Genomic DNA, 20,308 nt, shown 5'->3' with positions numbered 1-20,308 from the left:
CTGTATGTCATACATGATGCGTTTATGTACAGTTTGCCCATCGTGCAGATGGATTTGTATTGCTAATATTTCAGACTGTCGAGAGAAATTAGTCCTGTTTGGAAGAGGACCATTCGATGGCATAGATTTTTAATCTGATGTTGCAGTAGTAGCAGCTTTGGGCTGGTTGCCTTTCCTCTGCTGCCAAGATAATCTCCACCTCACCCTCCAGAAAGTGGTTTCTTAAGCAGAGAGGGGGGGAAGCAGAAATTCCTCCCCCCTAATGGATGGCAGAGAGATGTTTAAAGGGGTAGAACATATTCTGGCTCTGGGCTTGTGGTATAATAATATACTGCTATTACACTTTACAACGCTTTTTAAAAAAATCATTGTGTTTCTCAAAGGAGGTGGGGGAGAATTCATTTCTAAGCAGGAGTTGTCTGGCCTCACGCCTGCATGGGAAACCAACTCCCATCATTATTAGTAGGTTTTTAGCCTTTCCTCCCCTCTCCACCCCCAACGTTTTGCAAAGGAACCGGAGGATATTTATTTATTTAAGCTGAGGAATTACTATTCTTATTCACCCAGCCTGCTTTTCTTATACCATCAAGGGAGTCTGCAGTGCGCCCCCTCTCTTTGTGCTGAAGCGAATTGATTAACCTCAGCTATTAGCCTACTTTTTTATTCCATTATTAGTAATTTAAAATATACTGATCACAGTTTCTGGCGCTCCTTCTCTCAGATGCTGAAGTGCTTAAGCCAGTCTAGAGGGCTAGTATCCCTGCAAATTTCATCCACTCCTGTTCAAAGGGAAAAGAACATTTTCTAAATTCCTCCTAATTTTTGGATAGGATTGAGCTTCATGAAGAGGATCACAGGATGGTTTACAATCCCAAAACACAAAAGTGCATACCATAGTAACAAACAAAAGCAATAACCCCTACACACTCTCACACACAGAGTTTAAAATGGCATTGATTGTTTAATTGGGCAAAGGCTTGGGAAAAGAAGAATGTTTTTGCCTGGCACCTAAAGATATGTAATGAAGGCACCAGGCAAGTCTCCCTGGGGAGAGCATTCCACAAATGGGAAGCCACTACAGAAAAGGCCCGTTCTCATGTTCCTGCCTTCCAGACATCTCATGGAGGAGCTGCAGATGATTAATGCAGGGTCTGGGATGGGGAGCACTGGATTGGCTCCACTGGTGCACCCACAAAGTGGGTGCAGGGTGACAAACACATACGAAAAATCCCTCCCCAGCATGGAAGCAGTTCTGATACTCCAAGGGAAGCACATGAAGAGTCAGGGGCAGAGTGGCCTGCAGTAGCTTCCTACTGAATACCACAACAAACAAGAACACTGTGCTTCGCTGGAATCCCTCTGCTCAAAGATTTTTTGCAAAGTGATGCTGAACTTTCAAATTAAGGGCAGTTAATGAAAATGGATCAGCACTAGCTGTTATGTGAGCCTTACTGCACACATTCAATAGGCTCATTAAGATGATGTTTTGTTGTCTCTGTCTGAGATCTGTGTTCCATCTTGCTATTGGACTCTCTGGTCAGGTATTTTGTGGGTTGACCATAGCATTTGGAATTAGTAATGGTGATAATGCATCTCCAGGCTTTGCTTGCAAGTGTGTTACTGCACCCACACTTGACAACACCCCCACCCCCGTCAAAAGAAATGTGTATTTTGCCAGAGGAATAAAAATGCATTCCCCTGTAGAATCCCTGAGTTGCATCAAGCTAGAGAGAAAACTCTGCTGCAGAAGCAGATAGTGCTGCAAAATTTCCAATCTCAAGAGTATTGGATGGTGAGCGATTGGACATCTTCCAAAAGCAGAGCTGGTGCACTGTCAGTCTCAATTAAAGATGCCTTTCCATAAGGAATATGCTTCTGCTTTCATAGAATAATATAATAGAATCATAGAATTGTAGAGTTGGGAAGGACCTGAGGGTCATCTAGTCCAAACCCCTACAATGCAGGAATCTCAAGCATCCATTAAGTAATTCATCAACTACTCGTCTCCCACAGATTTGGCAGAAGATGTCTTGCCAAAAGGTTGTCCAGCCCAGCACTCCAGCAGCCATTATGATACCTCTGAAAGCTCACAATCAAGGTAGGAAGGTGGCTTACCTTTTTCCTCTTCTTTGTCACCAACATCGGAGGTATTATGGGTATCCGTCTGTCTCAAGAGACAATGGGGGCTTCCATGGGGCACAAACCTAGACAGTGTGCATGGAAGTTCTAGGTTGCACAGATGAAGAAGAGGAGTTTGGATTTGATATCCCGCTTTATCACTACCCGAAGGAGTCTCAAAGCGGCTAACATTCTCCTTTCCCTTCCTCCCCCACAACAAACACTCTGTGAGGCGAGTGGGGCTGAGAGACTTCAGAGAAGTGTGACTTGCCCAAGGTCACCCAGCAGCTGCATGTGGAGGAGTGGGGACACAAACCCGGTTCACCAGATTACGAGTCCACCACTCTTAACCACTACACCACACTGGTTATAACAAGACCCTCCTCTCGGCATCGCTGATGTGGTCCAAAGGAAAGCAGAGCAGTAAGTTTGGCATCAGCTTGGCTGCAGGAGTTGCCAGAAGGAGGCGCACAAGGCCCCACACAACCACCTTAGGGGCTCTGTTCCGGATTTATGTAGGGTTGACTCCTTAGCCGCCTCTTCTCCTGAAGATATCCCGCAAGGAAGAGGAGGTTTAGGATCCGTTTTCCTTCTTGAGATGGGCTCCGTTCCCAGGTCAACAAGAACCATCTTTCCCCTTACTCCCTCTACAGCATGAGCACAAACTGCCTTCTTGACCGTTTGACCCACTGTTGGGCTCAATCCGCCAGAGCCTGTCTTTGCATGCAGGTGAATACTGCCTCTAGATATGAAGGCTATGTTTAGCTGCTGATGGATCTACTCCAGGGGATGGAAGTCTGGCCTGGAGCCTGCATGTGGCCATGTAAACATCTATAACTGACCCAGGGGAAGCTTCCAAGGCCACATACCTCACCTTTCATATCCTTCCTGGCTAGAATGTGTTCTTCAACTCTGATAAAGCCTCTTCCTTGCCTGGATGAGGGGCAGAGATGGGTGCATGAGTGTGTGCAGCCTAGGTAGCACTTACATTCATTGCTCTGCTTACTTTTGCTTCTGGCCCCACCCCACCCCCGGCTTTTGAATCCTGCACCCCACCCAAGATTAGCTAGATGTGATGCCTGGGATGCAAAAGGTTTCATTAACCCTAATCTACTCTGTAAGGTTTCCCCCCGCTTTCTTAAATGCATCAAATGTAGCGTTTTTCACTGTATCTTGTGTTAGGAAATGCTATCAGTCACGAAACCTCATGTTGTCACACATAATTAAAAGCTCCTGTGAGACTGAAGCATCCACCTGCTGGAGGTGGTGTCAGAGACCTGCTGTGTGCCAGAATGAATCAATGCTCTGGCCCTGCCACCTTCCACTCAGTCTTCATTAAGGGCAGTTTTCCCTGCTGTCTTACTGCATTAGGTGTGATCGGATAAGTCAATTATTCCCAGCACAATTACCCGCTTCGAGGAGGCTGGCCGCCACATCTCTGAACGAATCACTGTTCAGGGCTTCTCTCTGTCGCGTTGCTTTTTGCTGGGAGCAGAGACTGGCTTGAATTGGGTGTGGCTGGGTCACAGCCAACTCAGGCTTGGGAGAGATAAAATAGCTCTGGGTTGCGAGTATATGTTCAATCCCCAGCAACTACTCTGGTCAAAACCACCAGGCAGCAGGTAATGGGAAAGGCCTCGGCGTGAAACTCCTGGGAGCTACCAATCAGACGAAACAACACTGGGTCAGACAGACAAGTTTAAGATAGCTTCCTATGTTCCTCAGTCCCTGAAGATGACAAACACCCATCTAAGGGCATAAAGTCATTCTCAGCATCTAAAAAGTGGCTTCTGAGGCCAACAAAGACATTACAAAATAAAGAATTCTTTTTTAAAAAAGGTGCTATGTACGCTCTAAACTCCAGTTAAATATTTAAACGAGGCCAAAACATTGCCAGATATGTCCCCAGCTGCCCTGCATGTGACGCAGCTAATCAAATTTCCCAGATTTGGCCACTAACATCTGTTTGTTTTGTGATCTGCATCTGATACTCCCACAAATGGCTGTGCTTCTTGCTGCCTTCAAAGCAGGAGGGTGATGTCAATTTTTCAATCAGCAGAGGCTAGTTAAAAAGCAATAATGATGATGGCTGACACATTTCCATTAATGTACAAGATGTACACAGAGATAGATCACAGGGCTGCAGCTGCCAGAATAGTACAATGTGGCCCAAGGGGCCTGCAGCGAGAGGAACTGGAAAACAATGCTCTTTATCGGGTTTTCAGGCTGCTTCGTAGCCTCAGGAGGGCCAAGGCACCTTTAAAATGGACCCAACAACATACAAAACCATAAATAAGAGCAGCTATTAAAACACTGTATAAGGAGATGGAATGTGTTTGTTAGCGAAGGACCACACCTGGCTGAAGACCAGCTTCCATACTACTTTCCCATTAGATGCCATCTTGGTGGCCAGAATACCACCCTGGCTCCTCTGACTCTTTTGTGCTGCTCTCAAGCATCTTCATAGGGCTTCCCCAGGAAACCCTGCGCCCATGGATCAGATCTGTCTCTCTTGCATTCTGCTGCCCTTAACAACCACCAGTGGATATTCATTCATCTGACCTCATGGTAAGGTCTCCAACCCAGAACAAGGGTCCTGCACAAATTTGTACTCATGCCTTCCGAAGTTTCATGCTCACGCCTTTCACATTGCTCCTGCATTGCCGAGGTCTTTATTCTTTCATCCCATATACCTACTCTCTCAACCTTAAAGGTAAAGGGACCCCTGACCATTAGGTCCAGTCGTGACCGACTCTGGGGTTGCAGTGCTCATCTCGCTTTATTGGCCGAGGGAGGCGGCGTACAGCTTCCGGGTCATGTGGCCAACATGACTAAGCTGCTTCTGGCGAACCAGAGCAGTGCACAGAAATGCTGTTTACCTTCCCGCTGGAGCGGTACCTATTTATCTACTTGCACTTTGACGTGATTTCGAACTGCTAGGTTGACAGGAGCAGGGACCGAGCAACGGGAGCTCACCCTGTCGCGGGGATTTGAACTGCCAAACGTCTGATCGGCAAGTCCTAGGCTCTGTGGTTTAACCCACAGCGCCACCCCCATCCCTCTATCCTTAAGCTTAGCCAAATCTGTGTGCAGCCATGTTTGCTTGCATTCTTACCACATATCCCAGGGCTTCTCTCCCCCTCCTCCTCCTCCTTTGTTTTTAGACTATAAGCTCCTTAAAGCCGGAAACATTTCCTATAAAGACATGGTGGTGGTTGTGAAGGAGGCTACAGTTCTTAAAAAAAACCTATTGGTTCATATGCATCTATTGTTTTCTTTATCATTTAACAAGCCCAATTTCGCTAGATAAAATAGAGTGAAATTGAATTCCAGACTGAGGGGTAATTTGATACTGTTCTGTTAAGGCACAAGGTGATAACAGCAGCCGAGGTGTCACATAATTACATGCAGTAAAACCACAGTGGAAAATCATACACAGTGGAGGGAGGCAGATGGACAAATATTTATTTGGCAAGTTCAACTTAACATACGATATGAGTTTCACCAGCATATATCAGCATATACACACAACGGACCAAATTCTGCTCTCGTTTGTAACAGTTTTAAAACCAAAGAATGGTTTAACTCATCTAACTGGGGTTTACAGTTGATTTACAGGTGAAAGTTGGCCCATTACAGATTTGGAGGGGGGAAATCTGCCTACGTTTCCAGAAAAGGAGAAAGACCAGGAAAACAGTCTGCACTTAAACTCCATTGCAAGTGCAATTGTGGAATCTAATATGTTAATGGCTCAGAGATTAAGCACAGCTGGGGTTACACCAGCTTCCTTCGGAATACAGATCTGTGAAATAACGCAATAGGAAATGTACTTCTGGCCAGAAACTTAACAATCTTCAGCGTTGCAAAGTTACCCTTTCTCACTCGGGAGCATGCAAGCAGGCAAACTGAGTGCCAAAGCAGATAATCCATTAAAGTTAACAAGGGGGAGGTTAGATCCTGCATTTCTGTAATGGAACAGACTTCAAAAGTCACCTTGCACAGAGTGGCATCTATTAGCAAGCAGATGTTGCCAGAGAGCAGCAGCGGAATGGACTGCAATCTGGAGAGAATGCATACACCTGCAGTTCAGAACCGACACGTGCTGTTTCACAGGTATTATGGAAGAGTTCAGAAACGGAAGAGCAAAGATGATACAGAAATATTAGGCCATTTGTAAATGTTATCGGGTGCAATCAAGATAAGTGATCCGGATTAGTAGACGAGAGAGCACAATATTTTCTGGCCATCCAAGGCAAGGAGTAGGAGAAAGCCTGCCATTACACATCTGGCAACACGATGAAGAAAGCACAAAGTCACTTCTCTGGCTATTGGGTTAATGCTTCCTAGAAGGATAGACAGCCATCCTGAAATGAAGGTCAGTGCAGGGATTTTCAGCAGGCAATGTCTCTAGTCAGGCAACCTCTAAACAAAAATGCATGGTCCTAATTTCTTTCTCCAGGAGTCCAGAGCACTGTGAGTTGATGCCAGATCAAAAGCTACATCACATGAAAATGCGCACTTAGGGTACAAGGTGGTGTGAGGAGAAAGAGACTCTTCATGCAAATACCTGTGTCACTTGCTTAGAAGCAATTCCTCTACCAAAAAAAGAGATATCCTTGCGATGCTGCCATTTAACATATGTGATTAACACCATTTTGAATTAATTCAGATCCCAATGTGCATATGACGAAGCCAACAGGAATTTACTTTCTGCTTCTTAATAACCAGCACACTCTGCGGTTGAAATATGAAGCACTTTTTTATGAAGCGTTTTCTGCGGTTGGTGTGGGTTTCATATTGCAAATGTGATCCTGCTGATTAGACCAAAGTTTGCAGGTCAAAGGGGTTTGCATTACAAGCCTGCATTTCCGGTACATTTGAAAGTTTCTATAATATTGCTGAAAATTCAAGGAAGCGGCTTTAGGAATTCTGCCCATATTGCAAGAATGTATTGGACGCCCCCTATCTAGACAAGCATTAATATACTAGCCGTTAGTCCATTTTAAGTCTGCATCTTAAAAACTGATTGCTAAAGCCCAATGCTGCATTTCAGCAACAATGTAAGATCTTTGGGGGAAAGAGAAAGGAATGTTATTCTGTAAGAATCATACACAAATAAGGAAAAATTGTGTTCCCTAGTATACTCATTCACTTCTTCTCAAATCAGCAGAACGAGCTTCCAGTAACTACCAGCTAATTGTGGGAAGTATTTGAATGCATTTCACGGGGAGGGAGAGAAATGAAAAGCAACAAACTAAGGTCAAGTGGAGGTAACGCCCAGCCTTCCTGAGCATGGCGACTAATGCAGTTTTACATGGTACATTTACATCTTTGTTTGGATCATGGGCTGCGCAGCACGGATGTGAACGCTGGGCAGGCAAAACCACGAGAGGGGAAGCTCCCTGCTGGAGTTGTCTTCGTGGAACTGGATGTTCAAGTAGAAATCGCCCGTGTACAGAAAGAGTAGGGCTCCAATGCACACCGAATTTTCTGTTGGCTTAACCTGCAAGAGATGGGAGGGAGGGAGTTATTTTAGTAGAATATTCATTATCTGTATGCTGCAGATCAATAGTTAGAATCATAGTATTGTAGAGTTGGAAGGGACCCTCAGGGTAATCTAGTAGATCATACATGAGAGAAGTCATCCGACCTCTGCTTAAAAACCTCCAGTGAAGAAGAGTCCACCACTTTGGAGGGAAACCGTTCCACAGTCAAACAGCTCTTACAGCCAGAAAGTTCTTCCTGGTGTTGACAGGAAAGGAGATTCCGACAAACTTGAATCCACTGCTTTTGGCCCTACCCTCCAGAGCAGGAGAAGCTTGTTCCATCCTCCATGTGACAACCCTTTGAAGATGGCTATTGTATCTCCACTCAGTCTCCTCTTTTCCAGGCTAAACAGACCCAACTCCCTCAACCACTGCTCATACTGTAAGACTTGGCTTCCAGACCGCTGATCATGTTCCTTCCAAACATTTCGGTGGGTGGCGGGGATAAAACTTTAAAAATTCAGCTGAGGATTATAGCTAAGTAGCAAAGCATTTACACACGGAAGGTTCCAGGTTCAATTCTTCCTATATCCAGGTGGAACTTGGGGAGGACTCCTGTCCGAGGCCCTGTAGTGAACATGGGTAACTGAGGGCCTGTCATTGTGAAGTGAAATGGGGTCACCTAAGGGCAGAAATTTCTACTTTCTTGGTGGGGACTCCTTATGTGTTAATAACATATAAGGTGGTGAATTAAAGGAAACCAATCATTTTTAAAAACCCCTAAATGGCCTATGAAACTCCAGAGTTTCCAAAATGTCAAGGTGTTTTTTCTTTTGTGAGTGGGGGATGACAAAACTGGGGGTGGGGTGAGAAGCAAGAGGGAACTGGCTTGCTCAATCAGTCTGCATTTGGGAGGAGAAGAGGGTTGACCAGGTGTTCGTGTGTTTGAACTTTGCTGCGGTTTATGGGGATGTATCCTGGAGTGAAAGATTCACCACAAAACTTTGTTGTGGGTCCTATTTGTTCTTCCCAAATTCAGATGGATCACTGAAACCAAGCTCTGGTGTCCCTCTATTATTATAGATCCGATTGAAACTACAAGTCTGGAGAATATCAATGGTAAAAATGGGGACGCGTTGAAAGATGAGTTGCCGGTTGTTACAGACGGGATGAGAGCCATGAAGAATTGCACTGGCTTGCTTGCTTTTAAATTGGCAAGCGTCTGGTCTGGTGTAACATCTTACTTGGGGGCGGGGATATTGGCACAAAGTGAAAGGGTTATTACTAAAGTAGCTGGATTTAGGCAGCCCAGAGAATGCCAAAGGGAACATCAATCAAGGTAAAAGTGGGGGTTTTTTGGGGGGGGGGAGAACTGGGCTCTTTCATAGCTTTGATTCTGGAACAAAGAACAGCAGTAGGCAGACAAGTGATTAAGCCATGAAGGCCCAAATTATTTTGTCAGGGTCACCCAGATACAGAACTTGAAGAATCCAGATAGTAGAAACCGGAGAGCTACGCGTCCTCTGCCTTTGGTGGCTGTTTTAGATATAGTTTAAGCAACCACCTGAGGCAAAATCAGCTTAGCTTTTGGTCTAGCAATATTCCGTAAAGAGGTTTGGTTTGGATTTCCCTGACTGCTCTCTAAGGGCCTTTCGTTTATTACATCACACAGACCCAGGTTTGCTAATGAAAGCACACTCAACAAGAAGCACAGCCAATCTCGGCTTCCTAATGAGTGCGTGTGCATGAGATACATCTTTTCAAATACAAGGTTAACTTCACTCGCAGTTCGGATTTGCATTTCTAATGTGAAAAGAGCACTTAAGTGCACAGTGGAGATGGCTTCACAGAGATGAAATGTGTGACTCTGCTCCAATTCATCTTTTCTTCACCTCCTTTCAGAGGGTTAGTTTCCAGTTTCCAGCAGTGGCTGCCATAACAATATAACAAGAGCCACTACATTCACCCAGTCAATGTGCAGGCAGCTGAAATCACCCATTAATGCAACATTCTCTCCTTCAGTTACTGCCTTGATGTCTTTCTTCTTCTCTAGGGTTTGGGATGAGAGCAGCATCCATCACAATGTGTATATTCCTCTGCTCTGTCTATATTATAGAGCTCATATTCAAGGATAACCATATTTCCCTGGTTCTCACTGTTCCACTAGTCTTCTTAGAAGTTTTATGTTCTCTTTTAGCACCAAGCACTCAAATTCCTCTATTACAGGTTGGAGGCTTATGGAATTAGCAGGTAAACACCAGAACACTGTGTTCCTTTCTCTTTGTGGAGCAATTTTTCTTATGGCACTCTGGCCCCTTCAAACAGTTCTCACTTGTTTTTGTAGGCTCATTGCCAAGTTCTACTGTATCTCCAACTTGGAGAACCTCAAACATTTACTTAATGGTGGAGGCACCCCAAAGGGAATTGTAATGGTTGTGAGGGGTTACTTGTGCATAAATTGCCTTCGGTTTAGTTAGATTGCTTGCCCAACCATGCTTAGGGTTAGAACTCGCCCTCCGTGACCTGTTAGTCACTTGCAGAATCCGTCAGTGGGCGTTTCTTGAACCTCTTCCAGCATAAAAGCTGTTTGACCCCAAGTCTCCTCCTATGTTCCCTGCGCGGAACGCGTCTGCGCAAGTAAGGGGAAGGCAGGGGCGTGCCAGCGCTCTCTCCACTAGTTTCGAGTAAAGGGTCTTGGAGCCCTGTCACCAATTCCTCCATCTCCCTCTCTTCTCTATTGGTGTTACGCTGAATTCCTTCCCCCCTGCTGGTCCCCTCTCCGGCATCGCTCTGGAGCCCTGCCTCCGCTTCTCGCTCTGATGTCAGTTCCCTGACAGGAATGATCCCTGCTTCCTCAAGGCTTTCTTCAAGAAATCAGCTGAAAAGCTGCTCTGCAATTATGATGGTGGTGGTGATGATGTTGCTAGCACTCCAATTCAATTACAATGCATGTCAGAGAGGAAAATCGAACTCAGCAAACTTGGCTTAACTTGTACAGTTCAAACCACTCATCAAAGTGCGCAAACCTTTCCTTCCACAAGTGCTTCCCATAAGTACTTTGAGGAAGGAGGTCACCACTTGCCACTTTGCGACCTCTTTCCCATGTGTGGACCAGGAGTCAAGCATGTTCGTGTAACTGGATGAGACTGGATAGCTCACTCGGTAGAGCACAAGACTCTTAATCCCAGGTCTGTGGGTTCGGGGCTCACGTTGGTTGGAAGACTGCTGCATTGCAGGGGGTTGGACTAGATTAACCCAAGGCCCCTTCCAATTCTATGATTCAGCAGGGGACCATGCATAAAACAGGAAATTCTAAACTGAAAGGTAGAATGCTATAGGATTTTCTTAAGTTTAGATTTTTAAAAGGTGGCTGATATAGGTACAGTGGTACCTCGGGTTACAGACGCTTCAGGTTACGGACACTTCAGGTTACAGACTCTGCTAACCCATAAATAGTACCTCGGGTTTAGAACTTTGCTTCAAGATGGGCCTATGCTGTACAGTGGTACCTCAGGTTAAGTACTTAATTCGTTCCAGAGGTCCATACTTAACCTGAAACCGTTCTTAATCTGAAGCACCACTTTAGCTAATGGGGCCTCCTGCTGCCACCGCGCTGCTGCATGATTTCTGTTCTCATCCTGAAGCAAAGTACTTAACCTGAGGCAATATTTCTGGGTTAGCGGAGTCTGTAACCTGAATGAAGTGTATGTAACCTGAGGTACCACTGTATCTCTTTTAGCATAAGCTCTGGGATACCCTCTAGGAAGCAGATATATCCAGCACTGAAGTCTTCTTCTTGATCTATGATGCCATGGATGAGGTATGCCAAGATACCTTTCACAGAAAACTCGTGCTTATCTTTTCAACATTCTAACGCGGAACCAGACAGCGTATGGTCATTTATGGATTTACCGTATCGATATATAGGGTGTTGGATCCAACGAAAGTGATGCCATCTTGGAGGTCGTAGTTGTGGACGCCATTTTGGTAATCTTGGTAGGGGATCACCGTGAGTGAGAAGGGGCCTACGCTGCGCTTGCTCCAGTTGGTCAGCTTCACTTCCAGCTTCACCGTGTCCCCGACTGTGCAATCTGCTACAACATCACAGTCACAGAGCTTTCCCTCCACCGACACATCTGTGAAGCAAAGACCCAAAATGACAAACTCAATAAGTTGTGCTTCAGGAACTTTGAATCCTTATCGGTCTCACTGCACCAAAATAAACCAACTAAAATTGGAAAGTTCACACGCCGGAACCACATCTACCCAGCAATGTATAAAACATTTTTCTATACTGTGTAAACATTGACCTTTATCATCCTTTATCATGACTTTCAACACCTTGTGATTATGTTTGGGAAAAGACTCATGATGACTAATGAGTTTTGAATTGTTGGTTCTAGAACTAACACACTGGACATTTGGGCAATGCCAAGAATAAACCACCAGGTTTTCAGGGTGACTTTTAGGAGCAGAGTATGTGAAGCCAAATTTGCAATGTAACACATATATTCACCAGTACCCACTAAGCAAAAGAAAACAGCTTTCTAAATGCTACTATACTAAGAAAAGCTTGCCTAGGTTTTTTTTCCCCCAGCACAAACTCAATCTGTTTTACATTTTTTTTACTCTGCAATATGAGTGGGAAGATGGAAGCATGCTTCTAAGGTACTGGAATATCTTTTATCGCAACCCTACTCACTAGCAGCTGTCTTCGCGAAGTCACACACATCTCTAGAAAAGAGGCTGAAAGTGACGCTTCTCCCACTTTGCACATGGCTCACGTTCAGGAGAGGAGTCACATAGATATCACACAGAATCACAGAGTTGGAAGGGGCCCTGAGAATCATCCAGCCCACCCCTTGCCAGGAAAGTACTGTCTCTTACGGGGATTGAACCTGTGACCTTGGGGTTATCAGCACCACACCAACTGAGCTATCCAGCTAGTACCTGTTTTCAGCATCCCAAAAATAAAGTATGATTAAATAAATAAATAAAATAAAATATAAAAAAACAAGCTACCATCCCATCCTAGATCTCTGTGCACTCTCTCCAAATGTCACAAAGCTGCATTTCTACATACTTTTGAAATGTTTCCTCTTGTGAAATGTATCACAGTGCCAAATGAGAAGTAATATAGCAGATCTGTGACCATTATTATTATTATTATTATTATTATTATTATTATTATTATACCATTATTGAAAGCTAACCAGTCAGGTGGCCCATACAACCTGCACTCCAACAATGATGAACGAAACCTAACTTTCCCTTTTCTTCTGTTGGTACCCAACATCACAACACATGCAACTGTTCTAAGCATCCTTCCTCCATAGCCAATTAAACTATAAAGGTCACAAGACAGTAACCTCTAATCAAACCAATTTATTTCATATTCTTCACAGCCAATTAGACTGATTGATTTAGGGTGTGTATGTGCAGAGGCACTAATTATTTCCTGAACTCAGCCGAGGTACTAGCCACCTATAAAAGTGTAAAGACAGCGGTTCCTGTCAAATGATCAAAGTATGTTTGCACAGGCCTATACGGGCTGCAGAACATCAAAAGTATTTCAAAGTTTCATTCTTCCCCTGACACAGAAAAAAACCCATTGCACCACATGGACCTCTTTTCATATTTTTCAGCAGCAAATGGAAGAGAGAGCTTCGTGCACAGAGTCCAGTTGGTGTCGTTGCTACTTGCTAACACAGATGGCATATAAAAGCTGAAATTACTCTTGGTGTTGCTTTGGGAGTAAATCACTGTTGGCTCTAACATGCAGAAGCTCTACATCTTTGGTACAGCAGCCAAATGGTGAGTGCTATATTCATCTTGCTCGGATGCAGATATGTTTAAAAAAATGTCCGTTAGCATTTCAGAAAACGAGAAGAAATTGAAGTTGAGCATCACTGCAGAAAGTCAAATCAGAAGGGGAGGAACACAACAGATATGACTGCCTTTCACAGCAGGAAGAGCTGTGGGCAGCAGAGCACCATCAATGGACTGAACTGCACTGTCAAAAGAGAGAACCAGCAGTAAATCGCACTGTTCAAAGTTGGAGTTAACCCTTTATTAGCAAAAAGACGATCTTCACAAACTTGGCTGAGTGTCAAGGCTAATGAACGCAGCAGCTCATCCCTGGTAGAAGAAGAAGAGAAGAGTTTGGATTTGATATCCTGCCTTTCACTCCCTTTAAGGAGTCTCAAAGCGGCTAACATTCTCCTTTCCCTTCCTCCCCCACAACAAACACTCTGTGAGGTGAGTGGAGCTGAGAGACTTCAGAGAAGTGTGACTGGCCCAAGGTCACCCTGCAGTTGCATGTGGAGGAGCGGAGACTCGAACCCGGTTCCCCAGATTACGAGACTACCGCTCTTAACCACTACACCACACTGGTAGGTCTGGCCCCCTGAATCAGTTGCCAAGAGACTTTCTAAGTCCCTTCCCTTCCTCTCCAGGGCTTTTCCCAAGCAATTGTAGACTATGCCTGCATGCAACTAAGCTCTCATCTGCTCTTTTCATGCCTCTGCTGGTTCTGGGAGACAAGTGGCAAAGGGGAGCTTGTCATAGCAGGAGGGGAAGACACCTATGACTCTTCACCAGCTTGACTCATCTGTGCTTCTTGGCCTCCCTCACTCCACTCTCTTGCTTTAGCTTCAGCCTCTGATTCTGGACTTCTCTCTACCATAGACACTCCCTGCTCACTAAGCCCTGTTACCTCTTCAGCTGCCAACACCTCTTCTTCCCTGTCTTCTCCCTCTGCCCAATTATCATTGTGCCACCACCACTCTCTGGGCTCTGAGTCTTCTTCTCTTGGTGGCAGGGGCTGAGGAAGGGGGGTGCGGTGGGGGAGAACCGCCCCGGGCATCTTCGCTGAGCGGGTGACATTTGGCGTGCTGCCCACCCGTGACTCCCAAGCCTACCCAGAGCCGTTGGGGGAAGGGGGCAGCTGCTCTGCTTTGCCAGCAGCATTCCCCCCTTCCCCCTTTGTTTTGACAGTGGGGGGAGGCTTGGGAGTCATGGACGGCGCGCCGAATGTCCACCATCAGAGGCTCGCTCCGCCCCTGTGGGCTGCTCGCTCTGCCCCTGGCTGCAGGGCGTGCGCGCTGTTCCATGCACCCGAGCGGCTATTCCACGTCTGGGAGGGAATCCTCCGTGCCCCTCGGGAGCACGCCCCCCACTTGGAAGCGCGCCCACCCTGGGCAGCGCAGGCATATGCTCCACCACTGCTTGGCGGTTCCTCGGCTGGTTCTCCCCACTATTCCTCTGCGTCCAACCAGTCCATGACCTGCACAATGTGTTTATTCTCTGGCCTTAAACCTGAATCCGTGGAGAAAGATTGGGTCTGCCTTCATGTTTCACACTGCGCACAATCATTTCTCAGATCAGGCCACCTCTACACACTGAATGACTTGTTGTTGTTGTTTAGTCGTTTAGTCATGTCCGACTCTTTGTGACCCCATGGACCAGAGCACGCCAGGCACTCCTGTCTTCCACTGCCTCCCACAGTTTGGTCAAATTCATGCTGGTAGCCTCGAGGACCATCTTGTCCTCTGTCATCCCCTTCTTCTTGTGCCCTCAATCTTTCCCAACATCAGGGTCTTTTCCAGGGAGTCTTCTCTTCTCATAAGGTGGCCAAAGTATTGGAGCCTCAGCTTCAGGATCTGTCCTTCCAGTGAGCACTCAAGGCTGATTTCCTTAAGAATGGATGTGTGTGATCTTCTTGCAGTCCATGGGACTCTCAAGAGTCTCCTCCAGCACCAGAATTCAAAGGCATCCATTCTTTGGCGATCAGCCTTCTTTATGGTCCAGCTCTCACTTCCATACATCACTACTGGGAAAACCATGGCTTTAACTATACGGACCTTTGTTGGCAAGGTGATGTCTCTGCTTTTTAAGATGCTGTCTAATGACTATACTGAATGACTGAATGACTATAAACACTTAAATGGGCCCAAGAACTGCTGAAGGCAGAAACGGCATTTCACTGAGGCCAGGCCTGTCAATGGCTCTTTGCCATGATAGCTGAATGGGACCTCCAGGTTCAGAGATAGTATGGCAACCTTTGAAAACCATGTGCTGAGGAGGGTTTTTGTTTTCATGCTCTCCTGAGGGGCTTCCAGAAGCTTCTAGTTCATGGGTAGGCAAACTAAGGCCCGGGAGCCGGAGCCGGCCCAATCGCCTTCTAAATCCGGCCAGCGGATGGTCTGGGAATCAGCGTGTTTTTACATGAGTAGAATGTGTCCTTTTATTTAAAATGCACCTCTAGGCTATTTGTGGGGCATAGGAATTCGTTCATTTTTTTCCAAAATATAGTCCGGCCCCACACAAGGTCTGAGAGACAGTGGACTGGCCCCCTGCTGAAAAAGTTTGCTGACCCCTGAATCTAGTTGTTCATTGTTGGGAAGTGGATGTTGGGATACATAGGCCAGGGGTGGGAAAACCTTTCTGGGACCTCATTCTAGCAGCCTGCACACACTGTACACACCTACGTAATGCACACACAAATTCAAGACTCTCTAATCCTATGTACCAATTAGGTGTTCATGATACTGTAGCTGGACAGAGGGAGAGGGTTCAATTGCATTACATTTTTACTGTAATCTTGAACATATACAGGAGTAAGCCTTTAAATCTTACTAAGAATCATGCCTACTGACAGCTATTTGCTCTCCTCTCCACTGAAATATAAAATCAAAACCGATACTCACAGCGCATTGTAGAACCCTGCTGGTGTTAAGTGCCAACTTCTAGTAATTATAGCGACAACATTATGCTGCTATTTCAAATGCGACTTTATTATTAAGGAAGACCCCTTGCTTTAAAATAACAGCAAAGCAACAGGTATATCTAGGTGAGATGAATCACATGTATGGATAAAAAAACGCTGTGAAATGTTTAAACAAGTGTTTCACTGCTATTATCGGCTCCTGCATAGCGAGTTGTAAGAGCACACATTAAGATCTACAATGACACCAGCTGTGCTTGCCATTTTATTAGCTGCTAAGTGGCACAGGTTGGAAAAGTGACCTCAACCAACTAACTTTCTTTCTTTCTTTCTTTCTTTCTTTCTTTCTTTCTTTCTTTCTTTCTTTCTTTCTTTCTTTCTTTCTTTCCCTTCCTTCCTTCCTTCCTTCCTTCCTTCCTTCCTTCCTTCCTTCCTTCCTTCCTTCCTTCCTTCCTTCCTTCCTCTTTGCTTACAATTCATCCTGAACTTGGAACAGAACATGGGGGAATTTCTTAGGGCCATGAGTAGAAATAAATTAGATGCTGGGTGACTACGTTTATGCCCAATTCAATTTTCCAAACATCTGGGGAAAGACTCGGGATTAAGAAAAATACTGCCCCACTGCAAACTAATGCAGCGTACAAATCAAGCTGGATTTTTTCTTTCCTGGATGTTTAGATTAGGCAAGTACCTTGCCTCTCCTTTGTGTATTCTTTGTGAAGTCGGAAGCAGTTCCTGGCAGTTCTTGTTTCAGCTTGACTAGTCATGTTTGATAGAAGTGCTCTGGGCTATGGGTCCCCCCTCAAAAGAACCTTCCAAAGGCATTTTGAACACTGCTTATGCAATTTGTGCACCAGATACCCCAAAGTATGCCCTATGCTCCTTGAGCCCCCCTGCATAAATCATTTCCCTCAATTTTTCCAAACAGGCGGCCACTTTTACTTGCACACATATACAAAAACTGTAATTTCATGACAGTCAAGTCTCCTAGTTACTGAACATGCACGTGCTTTTGCTTTAAATCTGCTGTATGTGTTTCACGTCAGTTTCATCATCCTTATAGCTAGAATTTAAGCTTCGAGAGAAAGACCAGTGTGTTTGCTAGAGATAAAAAGAGAAAACATATAGACAAAACCATAAGAGAAGTCATATTAAGGTGGCAAAGGTTTCAAGTAGAGATATTTAAATATATTAAGCTCAATCACCAAAAGTGAGCTTTGTTCCACAAAACCGACTCTTTACAATCTTGGAATGCATGATCCAAGGGTATAAATACTTATGACACACACCTCTAAAGTTCAATGCCTTCACAGTCTGAGACAAGAGAAGATGAAGTCAGTGCATTTTATTTTAAAAAATTTTTTATTCAAAACTATAAATCAAGGGAGAAACTGGTGTGTGTGTGTTAAGTGTTGCACACAAAGCTACAATAATATTGTACTTTAGAAAAAAAAACACCAATACTAATTTGTAGAACAGTCCAGAGCTTTTCATAATCCTTTCAAGCAGTCTAATTTCTGGCAAACTTCCCATGCATGAAAACAAATGTTTTTACATTTAATTAGTGCCATCTTGCTTCCTTTCAAAATTGAGCAAGCTGGCAAGCCAGCCCAAATGGTGTTCCAGCAAGAGTTAAGTACCAAATATCCTGTGGTAGCTGAGTGCATTTGTATGTCTTACTGACTGTATGCAGTGCTAGATTTATTATTGCATTTTTCTCCCATCTTTCCTCTGAGAGGAGTGAATGAAATTGCTGACCTTCTAACAAAAATAGATAACTAGTGCCTCAGATCAGCCTCCATACCTGAGGACTGGAAAGTAGCCAACGTAACACCATTTTTTTAAAAAAAGGATCCAGGGTAGATCCAGAAAATAACAGGCCAGCTAGTTCAACTCAAGAAAACTGGTGGAAAGTATTGTTAAATATAAAATAACCAAGCATATGGAAGAACAAGCCTTGCTAAAGCAGCATGGCTTCTGCAAACAAGTCCTGGCTCGTAAACCTTTTAGAGTTCTTTGAGAGTGTCGACAAGATATGGTTAGAGGTGATCCAGCTGACACAGTGTACTTGGACTTTTGAAAAACTTTTGACAAGGCACCTCACCATTCTGAGTAAGCTTAGCAGTCATGGAATAAGAAGAGAGGTCTTCTTGCGGATCACAAACTGGTTAAGTAGAAGGAAGCAGAAAGTAGGAATAAATGTACAGTTCTCCAACTGGAGGAATATAGAAAGTGGACCCCGCCCCCAAGACTGATATTCAGATCAGTGCTTTCTAACTTGTTCATAAAGTATCTAGAGTTAAGGGTAAGTGGTGACACAACAATCAACAGCATCCATACTCTGCCTATTGGAAGAGCTGGATGTCCCCCCCCTTTCACAAGCGGAAGAATACCATCAATGTAGTAAAGCTCCAGGACAGGACAGAATCACAACAGAAGTGCTGAAAATGCTCTTGCAGTGTTGGGAACAAAGATCCCTACCACAAGACACTGCTCAACAAATAGGATTCCCACCAAAGCTTCACAAGATGGTTGTGTCCTTCCACAAGAACATGAATGGCATCGTCCAATTATGACGGCTCATCCTCAGATGCCTTCCCTATAATGAATGGTGTGAAACCGGGCTGTGTTCTCGCTCCAACTCTCTTTGGCATATTCCTGGTTCTCTCATAACACCCATATAATACCGGTCTTCAAAGACCTACATTGGCTCCCAGTATGTTTCCTTTAACGTGTTGACCATTAAAGCCCTAAACGGCCTCGGCCCAGTATACCTGAAGGAGCATCTGCACCCCCATCATTCTGCCCAGATGCTGAGGTCCAGCGCTGAGGGCCTTCTGGAGGTTCTCTCACTGCAAGAAGTGAGGTTACAGGGAATCAGGCAGAGGGCCTTCTTTGCAGTGGCGCCCACCCTGTGGAACGCCCTCCCATCAGATGTCAAAGAGATAAACAACTGCTTGACATTTAGAAGACATCTGAAGGCAGCCCTGTTCAGGGAAGTTTCAGGGAAGTTTTAATGTATTTTTAATCTTTGTTGGAAGCCGCCCAGAGTGGCTGGGGAAACCCAGCCAGATGGGCAGGGTACAAATAAATTATTATTATTATTATTATTATTATTATTATTATTATTATTATTATTATTTGCATTTAGCTTGAATGAAGATGGTGTGTACTTTCGTTCAAGGAGTGAGTGGGGATATGGCCCTAAATTTGTCAGACTATTGAAAAATATTTCATAGAATCATAGAGTTGAAAGAGACCACAAGGGCCATCGAGTCCAACCCCCTGCCAAGCATATTTATGACATTACATCTGCTACAATCAGGATAAATAATGCAGATTCACACAAAAATGTCAGCTTAGCCTCAGGACTAAACAGGTTTCCTTTCCCATTATCACTTTTATGATTTGCTTTAATTGTAGAACCCCTGGCAATGAGATTATGCCAAATTCTGACAGTAATGGGTGGAACTATTGTCTGGCTATAAACTGTAACAAGTATCCCACACACACCCCTCGAAAAAAGTTATAATGTGGAATGCAATTTAGTTAACGCGCCCTTAACATAAGGACATGACTGCAGTCCTATAATTCCTTATTGACATTTAAAGTTTTTTTGGGGGGGGGTTTAAAAAATGGATTTCTACTCTAACTTCAAGGCAAAATATATTGGGCTCTCGCCACGAGACAGAGTGACTCCACATTGCATATGCATGGATCCAAGGACAATTGTGGTTTACAATTTTCACGGAAAGGTCAGGCAGTACATTATGGTTAATAATTCCTCTCTCTCTCTCAAAGTGCCCTTTCACATATATTGAATTTATTTCATAAATTTATATGCCTCCCTTCAAATTAATGCAAACAAACAAGTTGGCTTTCCACATAAAATAGCAGAACGCTCCAAGGGTTGTTCTTTATTTTAGCCCTCCCTCCAGACAAATTCTATGGAAATTCATAGAATCATAGAAGTGTAGAG

The 20,308-nt window shown here is 44.6% G+C and overlaps 1 protein-coding gene across 3 annotated transcripts in view; it reads right to left on the bottom strand.

The window, feature by feature from the left end:
* Positions 1-5,569: 5,569 nt before the first annotated feature.
* Positions 5,570-20,308, bottom strand: part of TRAPPC9 (trafficking protein particle complex subunit 9) — a 287,922-nt gene continuing 273,183 nt past the window's right edge. For all 3 annotated transcript variants that reach the window (XM_081918682.1, XM_081918684.1, XM_081918683.1), the window contains 2 exons: positions 11,517-11,740; positions 5,570-7,621 (listed from right to left, as the gene is read on the bottom strand). In XM_081918682.1, the coding sequence (XP_081774808.1) occupies positions 7,442-7,621; positions 11,517-11,740 (404 nt within the window). In that variant the 3' untranslated portion in view covers positions 5,570-7,441. The remainder of the gene's footprint in view (positions 7,622-11,516; positions 11,741-20,308) is intronic.

The sequence above is a fragment of the Podarcis melisellensis genome (genome assembly GCF_964234715.1).
Source record: "Podarcis melisellensis genome assembly, chromosome: 7".
Lineage (NCBI taxonomy): Eukaryota > Metazoa > Chordata > Lepidosauria > Squamata > Lacertidae > Podarcis > Podarcis melisellensis.
Note: the sequence above shows the minus strand (reverse complement) of the source record. Positions and strands in the feature narration are given on the sequence as shown.